We start from the raw sequence: 24,884 nt of genomic DNA, 5'->3' as shown, positions 1-24,884 counted from the left end.
AATCAAAAGGAAAAGAGGCTTCTGACTTTCTTTCCCATGTTCCAGCAGTTGCTCTGCCAGTTTTTACTCACTTGAGCTGATGGAACAAAAGACAAGACATGGTACATGTCTTGTGAAGGTAAGGGTGGTTTCCAGTATCATTTTTATTGTGACACCACCACTCTCATCTAAAATGGTAAAAAGGATAAGCAGCAAACCAATACCTTCCAAATAACACTCTTGGTTCAGAGACAGCATGCTAAGAGAGCATACTGACCAAATATTGTTTGTGAGTAAGGCTTCCAGAATGCACAGGTATCACAGTACCAGAATTACTGTAATTAAAAAAAAAAAAAAAAGGGAATTTCTTTAGCTATGTACAAGCAAATTATGCAGATACATGCAACAAAATAAATTTTTCTTTATTCTTGTAATTGAGTGCTCACAATATTCTTTTTTTTTGTATAAAAGTGGATGCAACTGTAACATAAGCTGAAGAGCTACACAGAACATTGTGTGACTATATGTCCTGTAGCAGCTTCTTTCCTAATCCTCTTCCAAATCCCTCACATACAAAGATAAATTCTTGCAATCCTGACATTAGGATTATTCTTGAAGTGAAACATAAGCTGTAATCTTTCAGAAGCTGCCTGCTGCTCAGAATTAGGGCTGAGTCTCTGAGCAGATCCATATCGCAGGGACCCACTGGGGCTCGTCCTGTGCCCGATGGACCGCGGACAGCAGCTGTGCGGATGCTTCTTGTAGATCGTCATTCACAATCACCTGATCAAAGAACTGACCAAACTGAGCTTCCATTTTCTTAGCTGAATCTTCCATCTCCTGCAAATCTTCTTCCTGTGAGAGACAGAGTAAGACCAGAAAGCGTTAGGAAGGTTATTCTGGTGACAAGTGTTGGCAGAGGACGTGAGGGACTGGAAGGCAAATCCACTAATGCTTGTGTTCTCACTCCACATTTTGTGTGTTTCTTTCTGCCATAGCCATCACAATTCATTTCCAGATACAGTGCTGGATTGACACCTCCAAAATTTTAAGACGCTAAACTTGATTCTGATCTGCATGGAAACAATTGTGACGATGCACTAGACACAATGGAAATACAAGATACGCGTTTCCTACAAGAAGAATCTGTTTTATCTACAGAACTTAGTGTAGAGTCGACATAGATGCTGTCATTAAGCCTACATGAAATAACACAAAAAATTTGATTAAATTACTGAATGAAACACATTCCAGATATTTCAGTGCAAACAGGGAATGTATGTGTTGACTCAAATCTTGTCACAAGGCAGTTAATTCAAACAAAAATATATGACATAGCCTATCTTTAAAGACATTTGGAAGCAAAATGCCTCAGTCCCCTGGGTACAAATTACAATCCTTCTGCTTTAAACAAACCTGGAGGGGGAGGAAAAATCCCAACAACCCAAACAGAAAGGGACAACAATGATTTAGATTTGATCCTAAAGACATAATAATCTTTTTTAAAGAGTTATCATAGTAACATAGTAGAATGCATAATATTCTAAACGCAATCTAAGAATAATAAGCTCAGTCTCTTCCATTCCCAAATCTCACCTTGAATTTCATGTTCACGTAATAATCTGTAATGATCCTGGCATTTTTCCGAGTCTGCCTCATGCAGCTTATGCTAGATGGCTTGATGAATATAATGTAGGGCTTTAAATCGTGAGTCCGGGCTGCTTGTATACCCTGCCAATCAAGAGTAAAAAGAAGTTAAAGTATTTCAAGCGTATTCATCCCAGTTTTACTCCCAATTGTTTACAAGGTGCTGTTATCTCCAGACTTAGCAGTAATCTTTTTCAGGAACACCTACTTTAAAATGACCTCACTAATAATCCCTGGAGCAGACATTGTTAAAGAACTGTAGCGTACCAATCACTTAATTCCACTTGGTAACCTTATTAGGAGATGCTTTCAGCTCCAGTGAGTGACTGAGCATTGTCATTAACAGATCTCTCATTAACAGATCTCTACTATCAATATTGAAGACAAATCTGAAATCTGTTTTTGTTTTAAAGTACACCTTTATTGCTCCATAGCGGCAAAAAGTATCCTGCTTTCGGAAATTGTTGTGCTGCGCAGCATTCCCTGATGCTAATAAGCATTTTTAAACTACTGCAAAGCAGCAGAGGGAACTAGAAAAAAAAAATAGAACAAGAAATGTAAAGTTGGCCAAGCCACCAGATTGAAAACACAAGTGTGCAACTTGGTAGTAATTCTCCTACTTTACAGCAGTTACAGAACAGTAGCTACGTGCCATTACTTCATATCCTTCCCAAAACTTGTCCTTTGAAGCCACACACTAAGAACCCGATAGTGGCACATCTGTTGCAGTGGCCAGATTACTTGCCCCCCCCGCCCCTCTTGTTTAGGAGAAGCACAGCAGAAGAAACCCAAGAACATATTTAGATGTGAACTGAAGACTTGAAGCATGGCCTAATCTGCCCCTTTTAGCCGTTTGGTAAGAGGTAAAAAAAGTAATTAAGAAAAAAATACAGAAGAATGCCAAGATTGCATTCAAAGTTTTTTTGCAGTGCCCAGCACAGAAACATCTGGTAATCACCCTAATACTTGCAGCAGCTCGTGCCGACGTCGGCTAGGGCACGTGTGGAAGCTGTGCAAGCTGCCCTTGCTCACACGTCAATCACGGTATCACAGTATGTTTGGGATTGGAAGGGACCTCAAAAGATCAATAGCCAACATTTGCGACTTGTGGCCCCCGAGAAGCGGCGGCCAACACAGCAAGCGCTGGCTGGAGGTTCCCGTCGCGCTGCTTGGTCGTGCGCGCCAGCAGCTTACTCCCAGCTGCTCAATTAATTCTGAAGAGAAATAAATGTATAATTTGCTTGATTACCTTAACGGTTGCTCCTTTTACCAAAGGGTGTTGAGAGATTGCTAACTGAAGGACAGGCTCTCAACTAAGAGGGGTTAGAGGAGGAGGAAATCCTATATGACAGTCTCTGCATGGAAGAATGATCCTTGCTTTAAGCAAGTGTGAAAACTCATTTCTGTACCATTCCACCTGATAATGCAGCTGCTGACTTGGAAACAAATGAACTATACTGATCCGTACAAACCTGTCACTGTAGTATTCCCCCTCCCAGACCTATGCAGAGAATAATCTCTTATTAATAAGAGATAAGACAAAGCAACTAACACTGTTCCAATAGCTCAAGAATGTACAGAGAACTATTTTTTCCTTCCAGGAGATAAAAAACAGAGTTCCTGCCCCGTTAAACTCACCTGTGGTTCTAAATCTATGACACAGATCTTCCCTTCATCTAGGACTGTGCGCACTGCATCGATACTGGTACCGTACAGGTACCCTTTGTACTCCCCATATTCCAGCATTCTGCAACAGCGGTGAGCGAGAAGGAAAAGGAAAGAGCACTTGAGTCTCCAAGGGTTCCCTTTAAGGGTGAAATCTTCAAATGTAATCCAGTGATCAAGACTGAATGATCATAAAACAGTGAACACAGTGACAAACGAACACCCCCTTCGCTCTTCCCCGCTACACTGGGCACAAGACCGGAACCATTGCAGTTCGACATCTCCAAAGCATGAATTTTTCACTCATCTCCTTGTTACAAATTATGCGTTTAGAGGTTGCAATTCTAACAACAAAGTGCTTGTCATTTATATAGTCCTAATAACTTCACGAATCAGAATATCTCAAAGCACTTGGCACAGCTCAGGGAGCGTGGGTTCCGGTGCTGAGCTGGGCTCTCTTAGCAGGGGGATTATTGATGCATAGGAAGGAGCAGACACCTTTGAATGGTTGGTGCAGAGGTTTTGCATTGGAGATGGAGATCATGAGTAGGTCTGACTGACGTGTTCCATTTTAGAAGTCAGTGCAGCTTCCAGAAGGGTTAAACTCAGAACTTACAAGCACGTCAAATGAGTTCAGGCCTCAAGATCCTACCTTCCTTTAGAAGGATTCTGACATTAATTGTAGAGGAGCTTATTTGCAGCTGCACACAGTTTTGGAAGCAATTGGCTTGAGTAGTTTGACCAGAATTTACACCAAACATGGATAGTAACTATGAGCTGAGGAGGCCACACTTGAGACCTAACTGCAAAACTGTCTTTTCTCGGATCATGCGACATTTGCGCAACAAAAAGGTAATTTGTCTCTCCTAGTTACCTGTGGCTATACACCATGTTTTCAAAAGTTTCTTTTGATACGTAGTGATATTCACGCCCATTCATTTCATAACTCTTCTGAACACGAGTGGTGTCTGAAAGGAGAGACACACACAAAAGTATCAGCTGCAAGTCAATTATTGAAACTTTATAAATGAAAATGAGGCAGCTTTTGCGAAGGACTAAAAATCAGTATTTTCATAAGTATCACAGTATGTTTGGGATTGGAAGGGACCTGGAAAGCTCATCCAGTGCAATCCCCCCATGGAGCAGGAACACCCAGATGAGGTTACACAGGAAGGTGTCCAGGCGGGTTGGAATGTCTGCACAGAAGGAGACTCCACAACCCCCCTGGGCAGCCTGGGCCAGGCTCTGCCACCCTCACCAGGAACAAGTTTCTTCTCAAATTTAAGTGGAACCTCTTGTGTTCCAGCTTGCTCCCATTACCCCTTGTCCTATCATTGTTTGCCACTGAGAGGAGCCTGGCTCCATCCTCATGGCACTCACCTTTTATATACTTATAGACATTAATAAGGACCCCCTTAGCCTCCTCTTCTCCAAACTAAAGAGGCTCAGCTCCCTCAGCCTTTCCTCATAAGGGAGGTGCTCCACTCCCTTAATCATCTTTGTTGCCCTACGCTGGACCCTCTCCAGCAGTTCCCTGTCCTTCTGGAACTGAGTAATAAGAAGGGCTGTTTCCATTTGGTAATCCAGAGCAAAAAGTCCTTGCAAATTAGCAGAGAACATCTGTATTTCTTGGAATAAAAGGAGAATGGTTTAATCCAGGTATCTGTGACTCAAAACAATGAGAAAGTCCTTTAGAACTGGTTGCACAACTGTTCTTACTCCTCTGAGGTAAAACTCATCCAAGTTCATTCAGAAACATCCCACAAGCCTTCCCAGACTTGCACCTTCCCCACACCTGGGATCTTAAGCACAGAAGAATTCCTGAATTTTCAGCTAGCTTCAGATTCATACATTTCCTGTTTGGCTATCCAAATGAGCGCAGGTAGAAACAACTTGTTATTACGTCAGAAATTAAGCTGTGTCTCATCTGAGACTAGAAGGCTAATAAGGAAAGCTGCCAAGCCTATTAAGCACCAACTTCTGTTGCCTTGATTCTCATATCTAATCGCTTGAACACTATGAACTTCAAATATCCTTTTAAATGGACGAAAAGCAAACATCGAGATGAAACAAAATCATGCAGGCATCAAGCTTTAAGGGTTTCAGAAGTAACTTGGAAATACCTGTGGCTGATTTTCCAAAATAAGGAGAAAGACAGTATTTTAAACAAACCGTTATAAAAGCAAATGACTCCGGCTTGCAGTAGAGCCACAAAAAACCCCAGCTATCCAGGCAAGAGCATACGAATACACCGAGGCAAGAGGGAGGTACTTGACGCCTCCTAACGGTGTTTGAGGAAAGAGGAGGAACGTTACGTACGCGGTACAGCACTTCGGAACTCGCGGGGGTTGCTGGCGATCAGCCTTCGCCGGAGCTCGTTCACACCAACTCCGGCAGGACCTGGAACACGGGACAAGCGACTCCTATCAGAGGCACCTCTGGCAGCCACGGCCCCGTTTTCTAACACATTGCACACACACAAGTGAAATGTATATAATTTCCAAAAAAAAACGTACCCGAAGCATCTCGATTGATTCAGGTTACAAATCACCTCCCAGCAAATATAGGCATACCCAGGAGGCAACTCAGCAATCTCAGTTTAAAAGAAAGTAAATAAATAAAATAAAATACTGCAGAACAGCAGCATCATTCCTTCCCATGGCCGGCACTAAAGAGCGCTGCAGAGCCTGCAGCACACCCAATGCACTATTTCCTACAGCAAGCGGTACTCAACTCCTCTCTTTAGCTTTCCCTATGGCCCACAGGTGAGATTTTCCTAGGCTGGAGTTTAAAACTAAATGTTTTTCTAGCCATTGCCATATCCATGCATTTATCTCTGGCTGCAAAAATGGCTCCAAGTAAAGATGTTTTCTGGTAAGTTACAGTTGCTCATCACTTTGTGTACTGGTCCCTGATGCCTCTGCTCAGTTCAATGGAATTCTACAGAACATCAAAGCAGACCACAAAACAAAGAACGTGATTCAAATGAAACTGGAATTGGTTACTTAAGATGGGAGCTTGAAGGACAAACCCAGAAATAAAGCTTGAAAAATATGCACATAGTAACAATCTATGACATTGGGTGTTTGTGAACTTTGGTGAACTATCCTCATTTTTAATACGAAACCACACCTCCTCATTGAAGGCTACTTACTTCCAGAAGGAGACCCCTACTTGCTGAGGATGTCTAGAAGATTTTATGTTTAGTGCATCTTTTGAACCGAGGCAAGAAAAATTTGAACTCAACAACTTTAGGTAGGCCTAACCATGTGTAAATATTGCGAGTAACATAGAAATGTGGTTTGTGATTATTTCCTGGTGGGAAATTATTTCCTGGCTGGGCGAAAAGATCGCCTGGTACCCTTTTCTGCACAGAACTGCCAATAAAGCAAACACCTCAACCCAGCGTGTGAATTGGTATCTGCACACCCAGTAACCATCCCACCTTTTTGGGACAACATCAACTGAATATAAAACTGAACCGCTTCCCTAGTGAAATCCATTATCAACCAGCATTCACAACTGGATGATTTCTTCCGAGGACTTAAAACTCAAACAAAACATCCACTTTTGCAAGCAAAGGTGATAGAGACGTTAAACTTTAAATCCGATAATGAGGTCAAATTATAGACATGCACTCTTGAAATGCTGCTTAGAGAGTGACTTGCAGAGACTGGAACCACCGCAACCGGCAGCGGGAAACCACGGCGGCTCAGAGCACGACTGACCGGTTCCTCCCCTACGTTACAGGTCGCGAAATTTGCAGCAGGAAGTAATTAAGCTCTTACCCACTAGTATAATTAGCCTGTTGCGGTCGGCGGGGTGCCGCTGGTAGCGAACCACCTCTTCATAGGGGGCTGCGAGGGTGCTGTAGCAGCTGCCGGGGCAGCGAGCGGGGCACGGGGGCTGCGCGGCGCGGGATTTCCTGCGGGACAGGCGCATGCTCCTGCGGAACCCGGCTGCAACGGGCAAACACATCAGCACCCAAAATACACCCCAGGTGCAAGCAACCGGGGCTTTGGAGTGACTCTTCCTAAGCCACACGACATAGTGGGGTTTTCAGAGCTTTTGGCAGGGTGAAAGGGAATTTTGTTGCTGCATTCGGTGTGTCAGCTTGGTAGAATCTCTGAGCATTAAAAACACAGCTAAAGAGGTCAAATCGCACTGAAAGTCACCTGAAAACCAGCACAGAATTAAAGATCCCCCAAACGAGCTGAAGAAGTTTCTCGTCACATAAAGCGTCGCTAGGGAACAGGTTTGATAGTGCAGCTGGTTCACTCTCCTAAAGCAAATCTGGAGCATTTGCTCCAGCCTCCAGAATGAACCCAAATATTTTAAAGGTCGCTGTGGTTTGGTAAGAGGGAGCGGATTGTTGTTCCACCTTACCCTCCAGCTCTGAAAACTTCCCTTTTAGGTCTACTTTACCCTCCGGGGATGACAGACAACAGAACATTATGGTCTAGCAAAATGAATCACAAAGTAAGGGAAATCTTAACAGCCAGTCAAGTTAAAATAGTAGTGGCCAGGTCTCAGTAGAAACCTAACAGGAAGAGAGATTTAAAGGGAGAGAAGCAGCATTCGTAGGAGGAAAGTGACTTCTTGAGGTCTGGGAAACAGAGCAAGCAGAATTCAATTCAGTAAGTCTTGAGGCGAAATAAAGAGCAAAGTGTTTTACTTAACTTCAGACAAGCGCTTGATCTAGGATCGAGCCCCAAACACCTTACTTATCTGTAGTCACTGCGTACCAATAAAGACTCGGTGACCAAATTCACCAAATTCTTCCTCTTCTAGAATACAAAGAACAAATACTCATGAAATAAATAAAAAGGAACTGTGAAAGCTTAAGAGCTACACGGCTACCTATTATTGCTGATCCCAATGAAAAACAGCGTTCCGGCAAACATATGGAAGTACTACACCTAATCTAGTAAAAAAAGCACAATACTCCATAATATGAAATATTCAAATATTTCACTCGACCAATTCAAAGGACCAATATTTCTGTAAGATAAAAATTAAACTTAGAAAGTCTTGGTATTTTCTAAATTAGCTGTGAAACTCAACATTGTTTTGTTCCTAATGTAACTAGATGCTGGATAATGTTTTGAAATACTTATAGTGCAAAAACCTTCACAAAATTGAAGCTTTTGAGGCGAAACCTACCTTACGGAATTCTTTAGTTATAACATTACAATAACTAACAAGTCAGTAGCTCAAAATCAGAAACAAGGTACTTATAACTGAGTTTCTGCCCAATAGTGTGCTTGGAATACGCACCGTGCATCCGCTCGGATCTGGCTGGCAGAATGAGGGCCTCATTTTGTACCATTTTCTAAGCACCTTTGCATCAGTGATAACTGTGCCTCAACATCCCAGACTAACCTGTTTCCTCCACTCTGTTTTGGCCCCATTCTGCTGCTCTTCCCTGGGAAGGCTTAATCATTCAGGTGAGCCTTTTAAACCTCTACACATTTTCTTTTTAAGAATTAAATCTCCCCTCTAAGGCTCAAAAGAGATTTATTTCCCGATAGATCAATGCTCTAACGGTTTAGACACTGTTTTATAAAGGGGATTTGAAAGCAAATAACTAAGAAAAACAAATGGTGTCGGCAGTATTTAGGTTTCTCTTCAAGAAGGATTCCTAACTCCCCTCTAGTCGTGCCTGTAGTTATCCACACTGTGTATTCCCCTCACTGAGGCCTTGGCAAAGCAAGAACAAGATCAACATAGGCACAGCCTTTCAGGCAGCAATTCTTAACCAAGGCAAGAACACTATTTTCATTTGCAAAGCATGAAATGTATTGTCTTTTAGCACTAGATTCTTTGATTGTTACAGTTGTAAGTATTAAAACTAATCTTAGTTACTCTTCTTTCACATCTATATGCTCTTCATTACTCGTACCTTTAAAGTGCATTTTATTCCTATGTTTCTATATGGACTAACTCCTTATTTATGGCTGCAGTAAAAACCTGCTTGGCACAAAACTGCTCATCCAGGACAAAGCTCAGCTGTTGAGCCAATGCACGCCTGTTTCATTCCAATCTTCAGGTCTTTCAAGCTGTCATGCAAATACTTCTGAGTATTTCTGCTTTATCTACCCTCTGTTCTCTGCTACGGAGTGCAGTATGGAATCCTACAGGGAACAAGCAATTCAGCTACCGGGTAGTGGAAAAGGAGTGGGAGTTCCTGGTAACGCAATGAACACAGAAGTTCTAACACATTACTGCTTACAGGAAAAAAAAAGGAGAGAAAGAAACATGTTACCTTCTTTAAGCTCCTCTGCACGTTCAGAGACAGACATAAAACAATTAGTTTTGAGAAGACAGCCTGTACTAAGATTAAGAAAAATCCAACCGGCATCATCCAATGCACGTAGGAAATTTAGGAAACGGGTACTGCTGGCTTTAAATTTAAAATATGCCCACAATTTGAGCCATGAATTCTCAGTTCCAAATGAATGAGAGGCTCGGCTACAGCATCTGTGTCAGCATCGCAGTTGCAAAATACGTCATGCGGATGTTCTACTGGTTAATTTTCAGCAAAATGCAGGAGAGCAGATATTTGCAGCTTCATCCCCCTGGTTGCAGCAGAGAGCGGGGTGTGCAGGAGCAATCCCTGGGCAGGCACCAGGAACATTCCACCTGAAAACCAACCGCTGCCCTTGGCCGCGCTGGTTCTGCCTGGAACGCTCCGGGCATCGCTCGGCAGGTTGGAGACACCAAACCTGGGGCGAGAGCAGCAGATCCGGCTGGTGAGTGGGAACCTTGTGGAGAAGAGCAGCCGCGAGGTGGAATGACACCCTCTCCACAAGCTTACCCACGGTCTCAAACAAGATGTTTAGCAGCGGTAGATTTATTTTAGTGGAGAAATTATCTATTTTAGAAGACTTAAGTTTCTCAGAGCTCTAAATATGCTGTAAATAGGCAGCTGTTCCAAAAAAAAACCCAACCAACCACTCCAAAACCAGCTTGTTTAAAAGAAGTACTGATTGATTGCCCATTTTATACCAAAATCATTCATTTTACGAAAGCATTTTTGTTTCTTGCGCGCCAGGCACGCACACCAAGAGGAATCCAGAGCAGCTCTCCTGTTCAGCACATCAGCTGCCACAGGCACGTGGATCCAGGTAATCCCGTTACCCGTGACGTGAGTGCAGCCCCGCGGTCACAGCCTGCACCAGTACAACCCAGCAGCATTTGTCAGGTCTGGTACTGGGGCACGAGCAGAAACACAGTTTGGGGATGACAACAAAGACATTACCACTAAGGGAACTGGCGAGCAAGAACTCAGAATGGCTTCCAAAGCTAAGGTGGCATTCTGGATTTCATCGCCTGCTTGTTTTTAAGACACGTGCTTGTCTCTGGACACCCTTCTCACGGCAGAACAATAGCAAGGAATTTGGAGTTAGGTCAGAGGAACTTACCAGACTCAAATGTTTCTTCATCTTGTTTAGTAATCCAGACAGCAAAGGTATTAAAAAGAAAGTCAAAACTTAAATTCTTTTCCTCCTACAGAATCTCAGACTCTGAAATAAATTTTCCAGCTCCTATCAGTCTGCCTCATGCATACTTTCCCCACTTCCCTCTACACTGAAGTGATGAGATCCAGCTCACCATGCTTGAATTAACTGCTGGGAGACAAAAACTGGTAACATTACAGCCGTGGTCCCAAACCACAGAAGCTGGACCTCATCCAGGCAGATGCTTTTGGGGCAGTCCCTCTGTTTGGCACAGCACTATAAGCACTGTACACCAGAACTGCAAGAAGCTCATTTTAATACACTAATATAAGGTTTCCAGGGTATGAAAAAGATTTTCTGCCATTAAGTTCACCATGACAGTTTTTATCTGGGACACTAAGCCAGGCTTTAACTAGCTGCTACCTTGAAGCAGAGGGAGCGGTCTGAAGCGATTCTGTTACCTGTTTCCACACACTTCTCATCAATCTGCATGTCATCCTCTAAGGACCAACACAAAGACAAAGAAGAAAATCATCTGAATTAGAGGAAAATAACCTGACAGATCTTACAAGACTGAACTCAGACATCAGAAGAAAATATTTGAAACTCAGATCCGCTTTAGACATCTTTATGGTAACTCCAACATACCCACGTTCCCCATCTTTAGTGAGCAAAAAGCTCTTAAACTGGTGCTCTAAATGGCCTTTGGCAGAGAGGCAAACACGTCTAACTTGAATTCTCACTCTGTCTATCCTGTAGATATCTATTTATTAAGTATTACCGTGGCAGGAAGTAATATTCCACTCACTCCTTTCTCTCCTGCAGCTTTGGAAGCGTTCCACTCAAGGAATGTGTTCTCTTTGGTTGATTTTATTCTTATTTTTACAAGGAAGGAAAAGATTGATTCGGCTCCCTCTCCATCCCAGACCACATCAATTCAGACCCCTGAACTGCAGCCTGGTGGGCTCGGGCAATCTCTGCTCCCGCAGTTCCCCACAGAGCCCCAGAATGCAATATTGCCCAGATATGAGCTCCTACCTTCTTCCACAGTGCTCACTGCCCACAGCACATCCATTGAAGCAGTTAAAATGCAATAAAATTAGGGTGAAAGAGAGCTCCAGCTCTAATGAACAAAGCAATCAGTGTGAGAGGAAACTAAGGCAATAAAACACAATCTAGGAATTATCACAAGAGAAAAATGCAGCTTATACGAGTACATTTATCCATGCCTGGGTCTCACCAACTGCAGGAGGAGCTGAATTCACAGCCTCTCACAGTCAGAGCCCCCAGCAGCAGCACTCCAGGTACAGCCACCAGCACGCTGTTTTCCTGGGGACAGTTAGCGCACTTCTGAGGTTACAATACAACTCCAGAAACAACGTCCTGGAATTAAACTGAGTTGCATGAACTTCTCTTTCAGCGCCCCTGGAGATACAGACAAGACCTTTCTTTCCTACTCTACCCATTCAAGTAATTTTTCACTCACATATCGACGATTTCAGACAGAGGTGAGGCTGGAAAGGCTGAGACCACCAGAATTCTCGTTGCTTCCTACATAGAAATAAATGTATCACAGTTAAAGAACCAAACCACCCCCAAGCACGCTACACATGAGAACAATCAGTAGTGTGCTGACAGAGATGCCAAGAAAGGAAACATCCCCAGTGGTTTAGCCCACTGCAAAGTGCTGGAAAAAAGCCCATGTGCTATCAGGACTGCTTAAAGGCAACTTCCACATCAGCAGCCCAAAAGTATTTAGAGTATTTTGAGTTTATATATAAGGACAGGAGAATAAACCATACTGTGGGTAATGACTCCGGGAAGGAGGAGAATGTGTTGGTAAGGGATCCTCATTCTTCCTTGAGCATGTTTTGGTTCAGTTGGTTGGTTTTGGAGAGTATTTTTCCTCTCTTTTAATCTGGTCTACTCAGTTCTGACTGCAGAGGTCACTCATGCCTCACAGGATATCTTTAAATAATACTGTTTCTTGATATAGCTATGCCCTTAATTTCTTGATACAGGGCCCTTAATTTCTTGATACAGGGCCCTTAATTTCTTGATACAGGGCCCTTAATTTCTTGATACAGGGCCCTTAATTTCCCCCATCTTTCAGCTGCTCCGCTGCACTAGATGTCCCAGCAACTGGCACAGTCTGGGCAGCAGCTGCAAACTTCTCCCATGGCAATTTAAGACGCTGAAGATGCTTTCAGAAGCTTGTTCTCACAGAGGGACTCTTAATGGAAGGAGAGCAAGAAGCCAGAGAATGGAAAGAGGAAAGATGTTTGTCAGATGTCACTTTGAATGACACTGCTATATAACTTACGAAAATTCTAAATAGCAAAGTCTGAATAACTGGCTAATTGTTGAACCAGAAATCAGCAAAATTAAGGCTTCTTTACCTTTTAAGAAGATGATTTGAGGGTATAAGTCCAGCACAGGCACTGAGATCTGAAACCTTCCTGGCCTGCCACCAGAGAGCATCATTCTGGTCCACAATCTGGAGTATTTCACCCTTCTTAAAAGGCAAACCCGCATCTGCGCACGGTATGGCAGGATCCTGCAAGGGCCAGTAATCGGCCATCGCTCGCACATAGAGCTGGTAAAGAAAACAGCCAGGAGTAGGTGGAAGCCACGTTTAGAACGGATACAACGCGAGCTTTGTAATCGCAAGGCCAGATCTTGCTGCGACGTGAGTCAATTCAGGATGAAGTCACATTTTAAAAACGAGATCAAGCCCCAAACCCCATCTGCTACGCTAAGGGAGGGAAAAAGATAAAATCTCATACATTGTGAAAAGAATTGACCGTCAACCTGTAGATCAACCTGACAATGTCTTCATTACCTTTACCACAACTATATTTCAGGTTGTTATCTTTACTGCGTCGGCAGCAGATACTGATGGCAGCTGAGAGGTGGCCATGAAGGCAAGGAACGCTCGAAGGGTTCCAACAAACTCCTGAGCAAACCACTTCTTTGTGTCAGGTTATTGGGGGAAATGCAGTAACGACCCAGGTAAAAGAATGGCTCTTACTGTTGTTTGGTTGCTGACAGGCCGATCGGAAACCGGAATTAATTTGAACATAATTGTCCCTTGAGACAGGGCCTAAATGATTAAAAAAAAGGATTAAAACAGGACAAGTTTTTAACACAAATCACCAAACACCGGCAGCACAAACTTAACTCAGCATGGCTCTGAGGCTACGATAATGTCTATATTACAAATAGAATTTACGCAGTCAGTATGTCAATATTGTATATTTTTCCTAAAGGAAAGTCAAGAATGAAGCTTCAAAGTCTCACTAATTATTTTTAATTCAATGAAATCTGTGTTTCATTGTAAATCTATATAATTTCAACATGAGTTCATACCAAACTTTTACACTGAAATCGAATTTAAATTGCTGGCAAGGTCTGGCTAGACAAGTGACGTAAAGAGGGGTGGGGAAACAACACAAATCTATAAGAATTAAGCATTTCGATAGAGTTTGTATTTCTCGTACGTGGAAACAGTGCAAGCAGAGAAATAAAGGAGACAACTTGATGGTGCAGACACACCTTACTGACTGGTGAAATGAGGAGCGAGTGACAGGGACGGCTCACACATTTCTCCATGACATTTCTGATAACAATGGTCACCACTGCCCTTTGCAACGGGAGGTGTGCAGCTTACAAGCTCAGTCACCCTGCTTCAGCACATTTTGTAACTTCTTGAAAGAAGAAAGAAAGAAGAAAGAGAGAAGAAGGAGAGAAGAAAGAGAGAAGAAGGAGAGAAGAAAGAGAGAAGAAAGAGAGAAGAAAGAGAGAAGAAAGAGAGAAGAAAGAGAGAAGAAAGAGAGAAGAAAGAGAGAAGAAAGAGAGAAGAAAGAGAGAAGAAAGAGAGAAGAAAGAGAGAAGAAAGAGAGAAGAAAGAGAGAAGAAAGAGAGAAGAAAGAGAGAAGAAAGAGAGAAGAAAGAGAGAAGAAAGAGAGAAGAAAGAGAGAAGAAAGAGAGAAGAAAGAGAGAAGAAAGAGAGAAGAAAGAGAGAAGAAAGAGAGAAGAAAGAGAGAAGAAAGAGAGAAGAAAGAGAGAAGAAAGAGAGAAGAAAGAGAGAAGAAAGAGAGAAGAAAGAGAGAAGAAAGAGAGAAGAAAGAGAGAAGAAAGAGAGAAGAAAGAGAGAAGAAAGAGAGAAGAAAGAGAGAAGAAAGAGAGAAGAAAGAGAGAAGAAAGAGAGAAGAAAGAGAGAAGAAAGAGAGAAGAAAGAGAGAAGAAAGAGAGAAGAAAGAGAGAAGAAAGAGAGAAGAAAGAGAGAAGAAAGAGAGAAGTTAGAAAGAAGTTAGAAAGAAGTTAGAAAGAAGTTAGAAAGAAGTTAGAAAGAAGTTAGAAAGAAGAAAGAAAGAAGAAAGAAAGAAGAAAGAAAGAAGAAAGAAAGAAGAAAGAAAGAAGAAAGAAAGAAGAAAGAAAGAAGTAAGAAAGAAGAAAGAAAGAAGTAAGAAAGAAAGAAGAAAGAAAGAAGTAAGAAAGAAGTAAGAAAGAAAGAAGTCTGAATAAATAATATTTTTTGCAGAAGCTACAGGTGAAATAGCCACAATTACATTTACTTCTGTCCAGAAGATTAGATTTAATTCTGGTTTCATAAGCAGTTGTGAACTTCACCCACAGCAAGGAAACAATGTGAGTTGTCTATTAGAAATGTCACACTTCCTCCTTTACAAGGGAGTGTGTGTGTGTGCGCGTGCAAGAAGCAGCATTACTCTTAAGGTACAATGTAGAAACGAGATTTGCTACCAGAATACTGATGACTTGCTCAGGCTCCAGTCCCTCCACAGGCACCCCGTTGACTTCCACCAGCTTGTCTCCGGCGTACAGCAGCCCTGCAGCGAAAACAAGGCTGAAAGAGGCAGAGGGGGTTTAGGCAGCGGGATTATGTCGGGGAGGTGAGACGGGGACATGTATACGGTGGGTCGAGGAGGCAGCTCCTGCACACCTGGGCTGCGGGAAAGCCTTTCCATTCTGGTGATACCAGCCCGCACGCCTCCGTGGGTCACAAGCTGCCGCTTGCTTATTTCTTCCCACCTCCCCATACAAGCAGTTTACAATCTATTGATGATTCAACTTAGAAGCAGCAGAAACCTTTTAATCTAGCTCCATTTCCCAAAGTAATTTCTGAGCCTATTCTAGCAAAAGCCATTATATTAACAGCCCATGAGACTTGGGTTGAAACACGCCCAGTGCAGCGGGAGGCCTTGGGACTCCTCTGCCCTTCACAGTCTTCACAACATCATTTACTTCCACATTTTTCTTCAGCTCAATTAAAACCTCAACCAAACTAGAACCTGAATCAAGTATTGTCTGTACTTGGTCTATACTAAAAGGAACTATTTTATACTGATTACAGTTCAGTTTTACATTTTAGTTACATTTCCCATTACACATTCATTTCTAGGATGATGAAGCAGTAACAAGGAAACTCCTCAGAGTCCTTTGTCTTAGCAAATCATGCTGCCAAAGTGTTTAGTAGAGTTGTATTACTATGAAGTATATTACGTATTACTGCGTACTATATTACTACGTATTCCTTAAAGCCAATTATCCTATAGAATCACAGACTGCCAATGTTTTCCATTTCTCCGTTAGGGAACGAGCTGTTTGTATTCACACTACGCTGCAGTTTGGAATATTCCTGATCAATCGCTTGACAGATTTATCCAGGTATTGGGGTCAAGGATACACAATGAAAACGGGATTTGTACCTCAGTCTCAAACATAGCACATTCGTATGAAAATTAATAGAACCAGAATCAAAGTCACTGCGACATATCACGATTTACAGTGCTGTCCAATGCACACATCTTGCTCTATAATGGAAGACTAATTGCAGAAGCTAAGCTATTATCTTAATTCCAGTATCTTATTTCAAGTTTTTGTGTTACTTTATTTGAAAGAGCACGTACCACTCCTGTCTGCCAGCCCTCCGTGGATCACACGGGCGACTGTTATGTCACCTGTTATCTCGTGGCGTTTAATTGTGGCACCCTGGCAAATAAAAACAGAGAAAAAGCCATGCGGATCACTGAAGAACACACAGTCTCGGTGACATTCCCGAAGAAAACCAATATGCACGATCAACGCTTGTGTGAGTTAGAATAACTGGTCAGAGATCAGTGAGCTCCCTCACCAGGGGCTGGTTGTTCTTCACTAAGCAGACGATCCTCATGGCCTCCTCGTTTTCAGGGATGTTGTCTGGCAGAGGTGGAAGGGTTGGTTCAAAATCCTTCTGGGCCACAGTATCGTGAGCGGACAGCAAGGCCTGTTACAAACAACAGCAAAGCAACCGGCCCGTAAGCAAGGACCACGCAACAGAGCGGCTTTAAACAGCACCCGGCCAGAAATCGGCGAGTGAGTTCCTACACGAACATAGATCCCTTTCACACATTGACTTTTCTTCTTTCCACTTGGAAATTCAAACTGTGAAATCAAGTTTTAAGAGCAGTTTGTCCCTCTGCTTCTTCTGGAAGCTTACAAAAATGAAACATTTCTGTTTGGAGCTCCAGAATAAGGAACGCAGGTTTTGCAATCACAACAAAAAGGGGTTTTATCCATCCACATCAGTTCTGTAAGAAATCTGTCAAACACAGCCCTGCAATAACACACAGCTCACTGCAGGTACTTCGCACACACAGTTCACGTCTGATTTCACAACCAGCTTAGCTCACGACTAGCAAACTCCATCTCTTCTGCCTCCTTTGCCAGCTTGGTAAGAGCGGGCCACCTCTTTCCTTTCCCACTGCAGATCACTCTATAAGCAAACTTCTCGTTTTCCTTAAGCAGGACTTGCCTTTAAGTGTGGGGCTCGCAGCAGTCGTCTCAGCTCTTTGACCTCTCCAGACTGAGGGGCTTCACGCAGTAACTCCACCACCTGGTGTTCGAGACAAAGCACAGAGGTTGGTTCCGGTGGATAATTAACTTGGAAAGCTCTAAATCTACCACACAGGAAGATGGGACGGGAAGAGTGAGACGCCCCCGCGCTACATGACTCGCAGCATATCCAACACGGTTTGCTCTGCAACTGGACAATACGATCACAGCTGCACAACACCCAGCCAGGATTAACTGAGTCCAGGCCCAATGCGATGTATTACTAAAGTCATTTTTTCTCCTGCGCTTCAACCCATTTCATCACCAGTGTCCATTTCTCCACTTAGTCATTAACTCTCCCTCCAATTCAGAAATGTAAGAATTAATCAGCTGTTATGATCAGAAAATCCAAAAAGCTTTTCAAAATCCTCATGGCGGAGTGCTTGACTGTAGCCATTACGCTGACCCACACCGTTACATGGGAAGAAAAACATCTGGCCAGCGGTTAGAACAAATAATTTGTGTGTTCATTGCACTGGCCAGGGCTCGTGCAGCTTGGTGCTCGCGGCTGAACGCCTTCCTTATCCCCTCCTCAATTAACACAGAGCTATTATCGAGTAGTTTGACGAACGTGGGAGGAGTTTATATAGGAGTTTATATAGCGAACTCAGCCCCGAGACACAAGCCAGGTCTCAGAACGCTGTTATCTGCAGCTAAGCTGACCGACTGGGAGCGGGTCGGTAAAACAAACCCCTGTGTGTGCAGCTCCTACCTCCCGAGCCAGCGCGCGAGCCTGCGGCGTGACGGGAACCGGCCTTTTTCCCAGGTACAGCTGCAGACATTCGTACATCTGTTGCACGCCAGGACAGAGAAAACGTGATGATGATACGATCTGTTCACACAGATACGCACACAACACACCGAGCACAATGATGTATTTCTAGGGATTTCTCAGCCCAGCCAGAGCCAAAGAACTCGCAATCTCGATCCTTCATGTTTGATGCTTCTGGAATTGGGTCTATAATTAACTGGCTTGCCACATTCTCCTCCAGCTACCCGGTTCTGCTGTAGTTTTCATTCTTCCAATAAGAAAAGCTGATTACACAGCACAATAGCCTGACAGTGTTCATTCTCTTCCTTCCCCTAGTTGCAAGCCTGATTAACAAAGTAAATTTAACTTCAAATAAATTTCTGTATTTAAAATGACCTTATGGACATTCTTAGCCACTGCAAGCTTTTCTTTTTTAAAATCTAAAGATTTAAAAAAATCCTGGTTAGATGAAAAGCAAAATTTGTGTAGAATCTCTACAGAATTTCTCAGAGAAACGATTCTGCTCAATAGACACCAGGCAAAAGTCTGCTCTGTAACATAAAATCTCTAACTGCACATCAGATCAGTGTGGGAAAAACAAAAAATATATGATTTCACAAGCATCCATGCCCAAAAGTGGGATGTATAGCCAGAGGCAGATTTAAGACCAGAAAAGACAGCTGAGCAAAAGTGGCTTTGTTCACCTTGCCTGCTGATGCTAGGACTGCCGTTGGGGCTGTCAGCACCTTGTGTAAACAAGCATGATTGTCCTGACATTGCAAAATAATGTCGCTGTCCCCTAGAGATGGCTCTGGGAAGCCTTTGCCTCCCCAGCCGGACGTGACTTTACCTTCAGAAGCGCCTGCAGCCAGCGAGATCGGAGCAGGTCGTACAACATGCCAACGCCATTGACATCCCTTTTACAGAGCAAACTCAGTTCTTGTAGCACTAGAGTCAGAACATGAGACACACCTGAGCCCAAGAAACAGAAAAGCGCAAGACATTTCATTTCAAGTAGAAGACCAACCGAAGCCGAACGGCCACTCAGGCCCTTGAAAAGCACCTTTCCTCAGTTTAGACTGCCAAGAAATGCCCCCCTTTCCCGTCTGCTCTCATTGTTTCCTGCAATCAACTCTCTGCTAAGAAGAGGTAAATGTTAAAAACTGCCCTGTTCATTTTACAGGCTTTTTTTGGATGACCCACTGTTTGGGCCATCTGTTCTGCTCCACTCTTGAAAACCTGCTGGAGAACATCACTAATGGAAACGCAAACTCCTGCCAAATATGTACCATGGTCACAGACACACCCAGCACGCCGCAGGGGGTTCTTACTATTAGAAGCAGCACTTGATCTGTGAGGAGCGGTTTTCTAATTCAGCGGAAAACCAAAAAAATCCAGTGTCTTTCTAAAAATCTCAAGGAGGCAGAAATTAAGAGGAGACAAATAGATAAGATGGTACGCAAAGGCAGGCCTAGATACAAACTGTTTTTTTGTGCGTGTATAGAATTTAGTTTTACTTCAGAAATGACAACAGATCACATCTGATCTGTGACACTCTTCCTGAGAATTGTGATGTCTATACCAGCACTAATGCAACACTATTCCGAATACAAGGAGTTGGATTTATTAAGTCAGGAGTTGGGTTTATTAAGCTACAAGGGTTCTTAACGAGACCATAAGAGTCTGACTCCGGCTGAATGGCAAAGGAAAGTATTTTGTGTATTATATTTTGGGAAGCACAAGCTCGCTCTCTGCGTTTTAGTGCCAAAGTAATCACACAATACAATTGTGACTAGAGACTTCTCTTCATATTTGTTTACAACCTTAAACTTGGCACGTTTCAATGAGTAATATTGCAATAAAACAAATGCTGAAATAAACCCAAGATGCTAGGAGCTTCCAAAGTTACATCAGCCAAAGTTAAAATAATAACTTCTTAAAAGTGAAGCTCATCCAGCTGAACACTCGCTCCTGCAGACGATACCAACAGCTGCCAGCATCCCAGCCCCACAGCAGCCGAGACACGGGAGCTCTTCTTTCTCTCCTGAGCACCATTTTTATAGCCATTGACAGTTAATTGTTTCCCGTCTCAGCTCTAGGCCTCGATGTTACCAACACCTACGCGTGATCTGTCTTGAACTCGAGTTTCACTGCGGTATTTGCTTTATGCACGTATTTTATACAGGCATGTGCCTGCTAAATTTCTGCAGCTGCAACTTTTGCCTCAATCCTCAGGCTGAATTATTGAGTATCCAACTGGGAAAGCCTGGGAATGTGCATCAGGATCCAAAGAATCACCTGTTTCTGGAAAGCAGACATCTAAGCACTCAAAGTGATAAAGATGTTCCATACAGAAGCTCATCTCTCTCTCGACTCAATGGAAGAAGAGCTACAGGGACTAAGGAATTAAACCCTGTCAGTTTTCTATGTCCTTGAAACAGATGTGAAAGTGAGGAGTACCGTTCTCTTGAGTGCAGACTGTTGGCACCTCCATCTTCGCCTTCGTTCAGGGAGATTCCGCCCGCGCTGCGTACGGCATTCACGCCAAGAGGGTTTCCCCAGGATGATGTGGAGCTAGCAAAAAGAGCACATTTGTATCAGGGTGCCGTCAGGTGGTTTAGATAGAGAAGAAAGCAGAATTGAAAATAGAAGGGGCAACCATTCATCTTTGAAGAGCACAACAGGTTGCAAGCGTAAATTAGACACGCGAGTCCCACCTGTAAATTTGGTGACTCACCAGCATCCAAAATGCAGCAAAACCTCGACTGCAATATGACTTGTTATTTCCTTCACGGAATTGTCGTTACTTGCTTCACGAGGCCATCTAAATTAACATCGCCTGTTCCCCAGCTGTTTGAGTGCACTGCCGTGGGAAGTTACAGCTTTTTCTAAAGACATTCAAAGCTTGTTTTGCATAAAGGTAGCTTGGAAAATAATCCTATTCAAGAACGTATCACGCTTAATCCCCGCTGTTATTGAAACAATATTAAAAAGGAAAGATCACAGTATCACAGTATGTTTGGGATTGGAAGGGACCTCAGAAGATCATCCAGTCCAATCCCCCTGCTGGAGCAGGAACACCTACGTGAGGTTACACAGGAAGGTGTCCAGGCGGGTTGGAATGTCTGCAGAGAAGGAGACTCCACAACCTCCCTGGGCAGCCTGGGCCAGGCTCTGCCACCCTCACCGGGAACAAGTTTCTTCTCAGATTTAAGTGGAACCTCTTGTGTTCCAGCTTGATCCCATTACCCCTTGTCCTATCATTGTTTGCCACCGAGAAGAGCCTGGCTCCATCCTCATGGCACTCACCTTTTATATACTTACAGACATTAATAAGGCCCCCCCTTAGCCTCCTCTTCTCCAAACTAAAGAGACCCAGCTCCCTCAGCCTTTCCTCACACGGGAGATGCTCCACTCCCTTCAGCATCTTGGTGGCTACGCTGGACTCTCTCCAGCAGTTCCCTGTCCTGCTGGAACTGAGGGGCCACAGCTGGACACAATATTCCAGGTGTGGTCTCACCAGGGCAGAGCAGAGGGGCAGGAGAACCTCTCTGACCTACTGACCACCCCCTTCTAACCCACCCCAGGTACCATTGACCTTCCTGGCCACAAGGGCCCAGTGCTGGCTCATGGTCACCCTGCTGTCCCCAGGACCCCCAGGTCCCTTTCCCCTACACTGCTCTCTAGTGGGTCATTCCCCAACTTATACTGGAACCTGGGGTTGTTCCTGCCCAGATGACAGACTCTACACTTGCCACCCAACTCTCCAGCCTGTCCAGGTCTCTGGATGGCAGCACAGCCTCTGGCGTGTCAGCCACTCCTCCCAGCTTGGTGTCATCAGCAAACTTGCTGATAGTACACTCTATTCCCTTGTCCAAATTGTTAATGAATATATTGAATAATATTGGCCCCAGCACTGGCCCCTGAGGCACTGCACTAGATACTGGCCTCCAACTAGACTCCGCACCATTGACCACGACTCTCTGGCTTCTCTCCTTAAGCCAGTTTGCAACCCACCTCACTACTCTATTGTCCAGACCACACCTCCTCAACTTAGCTGTGAGGATGCTGTGGGAGACTGTGTCAAAGGCTTTGCTGAAGTCAAGGTAGACCACATCCACCGCTCTGCCATCATCCATCCACCTTGTTACATTCTCATAAAAGGCTATGAGGTTGGTCAATCATGACTTCCCCTTGGTAAAGCCATGCTGACTGCCCCTAATAACCCTCTTAATCCTTGGTATGCCTCGAGATGGCACCAATGATAAGCTGTTCCATTAAGATTCTGCAGTTTCCACTGAATTTTCACTGAGCAAGACATGATTTTGCAACAAAGGATCCCTATTTCTATCACTGTCAGAATTTAAGGTCTTTGAAGGATTTGTTCCACAAAGACTTTTTATGTTCCTCTATTTCCTCATGGCGAATTAAAACACACAAAAAACCAAACCCAAATGAAAATCCCCACATCTCACCTTTCTGGTATCACCATATCTCTCAGGGGATTTATAACTGGTTGATACTTTTAGAGACAGTGTCAAAAAAGTTATTTGCTAATCTAAAAAAAAAAAGCCCTATATTAGCTCTCATTACAAAAAGCAGTATATATTACCTTGTTATTTTTTCCTTTAAATTTTAAAATAGGAATTTTTAAGTAATTCAGGAAGGCCACACACTAATTAATCCGTATCCACGTCACGCTGAACTTGTCACGTACAAAAAATAAGCCGCCTAAAATTTTCTTCAAAATTCCTTCCCCCAAATTTCTGTGACAACCTACGACTGACTTATATTGTTCCCTTAGACTGAAAATGTGTTGTGAATGGGAAACAAAGCAGCCCGGGGTTGTTTCGCAGAATTCTCAGAGCCCGTCTTTGCCAACAAGTGTGGAAATGCCCCGGTGAACAGTGCACGGTGCGTTTGTACCCCGAGCACCAGGAATCTGGATCTGAAAGGTCTGAAGGAACTCAGAATCTTTGTGACAGCCTAGTTGATCGAATTTCAAATCGCTTTTGATACCGCTTTGAAAGTACTGCTGTGATTACCCAGTAACATGAGGTTACTCTTAAAGAGTTCAATATTCAAGCTGGTCACTCAAGAGACAGAATCCTAGATTGTCAGGGTTTGGAAGGGACCTGGAAAGCTCATCCAGTGCAATCCCCCCATGGAGCAGGAACACCCAGATGAGGTTACACAGGAAGGTGTCCAGATAATTCAGTGTACAAGGTTAAAAAAAGATAACGTCAGATATGCGAGCACCTCAGCAACCAGCGAAGCCCAGTGTGACACTGATTGCACCGTGAAGGCCTTACCCAATTCTGTTAAACGCACAGCGGTTTATCGCCTGGATTAGCAGAGCAAAAAGGCAGCCGTTCGCCTCCAGATTGTTCTGTGGACAGAAAAACATCAAAGGTACAAGCAGGAAAAGTATTATCTTGATCTGCTTATAAAAGCAGAAGGCATTACCGTCACTTTTACTGCACTTAATACTTATTTTTAGAACACGTTTCCTCTCTCCTGTTAAATCATAAAACTGCTTTTGGAAGGCAGTGGAAATTAAGGGAGGCAAAAAAAACCCCTGAAGTTATGAGGTTATGATGCAAACGTTTTATCACGGAGTTCTGGCAATTCATTTCAAGTTACTCCTACAGGACACTGAGTGATACCTCCTAATGAAATCCTAATCCAAAGATTGCTTTTACAATTACGATTTCTTATTCAAAATGTTGACAACAACACACAGTTTGATCCTCCCCCAATACAACATTTCCACTTCAGTGCTGGATCTTACTGCAAACTCCTTTTTCCACCAGGAACAGCTATTTTTCACCTTTTAGGAATGTAACACAGAATCCTTCCACCACACATCCACTGGGAACTGGGGTTTAAGCTGCATTTCTTTCCCCACTAGTCTGAGCTCTGTTCCTTTAAGAGTTTGCATTCCCCTTCGTTAAGCTTAGTTGATCTGCCTAATGATGGATTTAGCAAAGCAGGCCATATAAATCTAGTCATGAATACCTGTTCCTTAATTACTGAAGACATGAGGAGTAGGACGGAAATCTCCGCTGTGGGACAGCACAGTCACGGAAAGAGGGATCCCCGTTTGCAAAGCGCATCCCGGACTGCAGCGTTCCCGGTTTTCCTGCAGAACTGCAGTATGGAAACCCCAGGGACCCTCAGCGGGGCTGATCGCCGCCCCCACCCCTGTTTGGAAACTAAACCTAGAGCTCCAGATGCGGTTGCAGAAGCGTTTACAAAGAGGCGGCACTCAGGCTGCAAGTCACGTCCTAAAAGGAAACTTCTCTGACAGCTTCTCCCATAAACTACCTATCGGAAGTCCCATTTCCTGTTGGTTTAACTAATCCTAAAGATTCTTCAGCTTTTAGAACTATGATTTTCTTAGATATTTCAAGAGCTAAAGACAGACCTGCTGACATCCATTGATGTCCCCCCCTCCAAAAAACCACACACACACAAAAACCAAACCA

The 24,884-nt window shown here is 43.5% G+C and overlaps 1 protein-coding gene across 1 annotated transcript; it reads right to left on the bottom strand.

Moving 5' to 3' along the window:
• Positions 1-376: 376 nt before the first annotated feature.
• MPP4 (MAGUK p55 scaffold protein 4) lies at positions 377-23,881 on the bottom strand. The gene is given in 22 exon segments (XM_005511318.4): positions 377-834; positions 1,576-1,710; positions 3,265-3,373; positions 4,166-4,259; positions 5,611-5,691; positions 7,080-7,250; positions 8,037-8,078; positions 9,557-9,571; positions 10,716-10,736; positions 11,213-11,251; positions 11,790-11,807; positions 12,238-12,302; positions 13,151-13,347; positions 13,783-13,854; positions 15,516-15,601; positions 16,682-16,763; positions 16,906-17,037; positions 17,566-17,646; positions 18,358-18,435; positions 19,247-19,368; positions 20,857-20,970; positions 23,709-23,881. Coding segments are annotated over 21 exon segments (1,911 nt in total). The 5' UTR covers positions 20,936-20,970; positions 23,709-23,881; the 3' UTR covers positions 377-642.
• Positions 23,882-24,884: the final 1,003 nt, after the last annotated feature.

This window comes from Columba livia, chromosome 7, assembly GCF_036013475.1.
Source record: "Columba livia isolate bColLiv1 breed racing homer chromosome 7, bColLiv1.pat.W.v2, whole genome shotgun sequence".
Taxonomy (NCBI): domain Eukaryota; kingdom Metazoa; phylum Chordata; class Aves; order Columbiformes; family Columbidae; genus Columba; species Columba livia.
The sequence above is the reverse complement of the archived record's forward strand: the minus strand, read 5'-3'. Positions and strand labels throughout refer to the sequence as shown.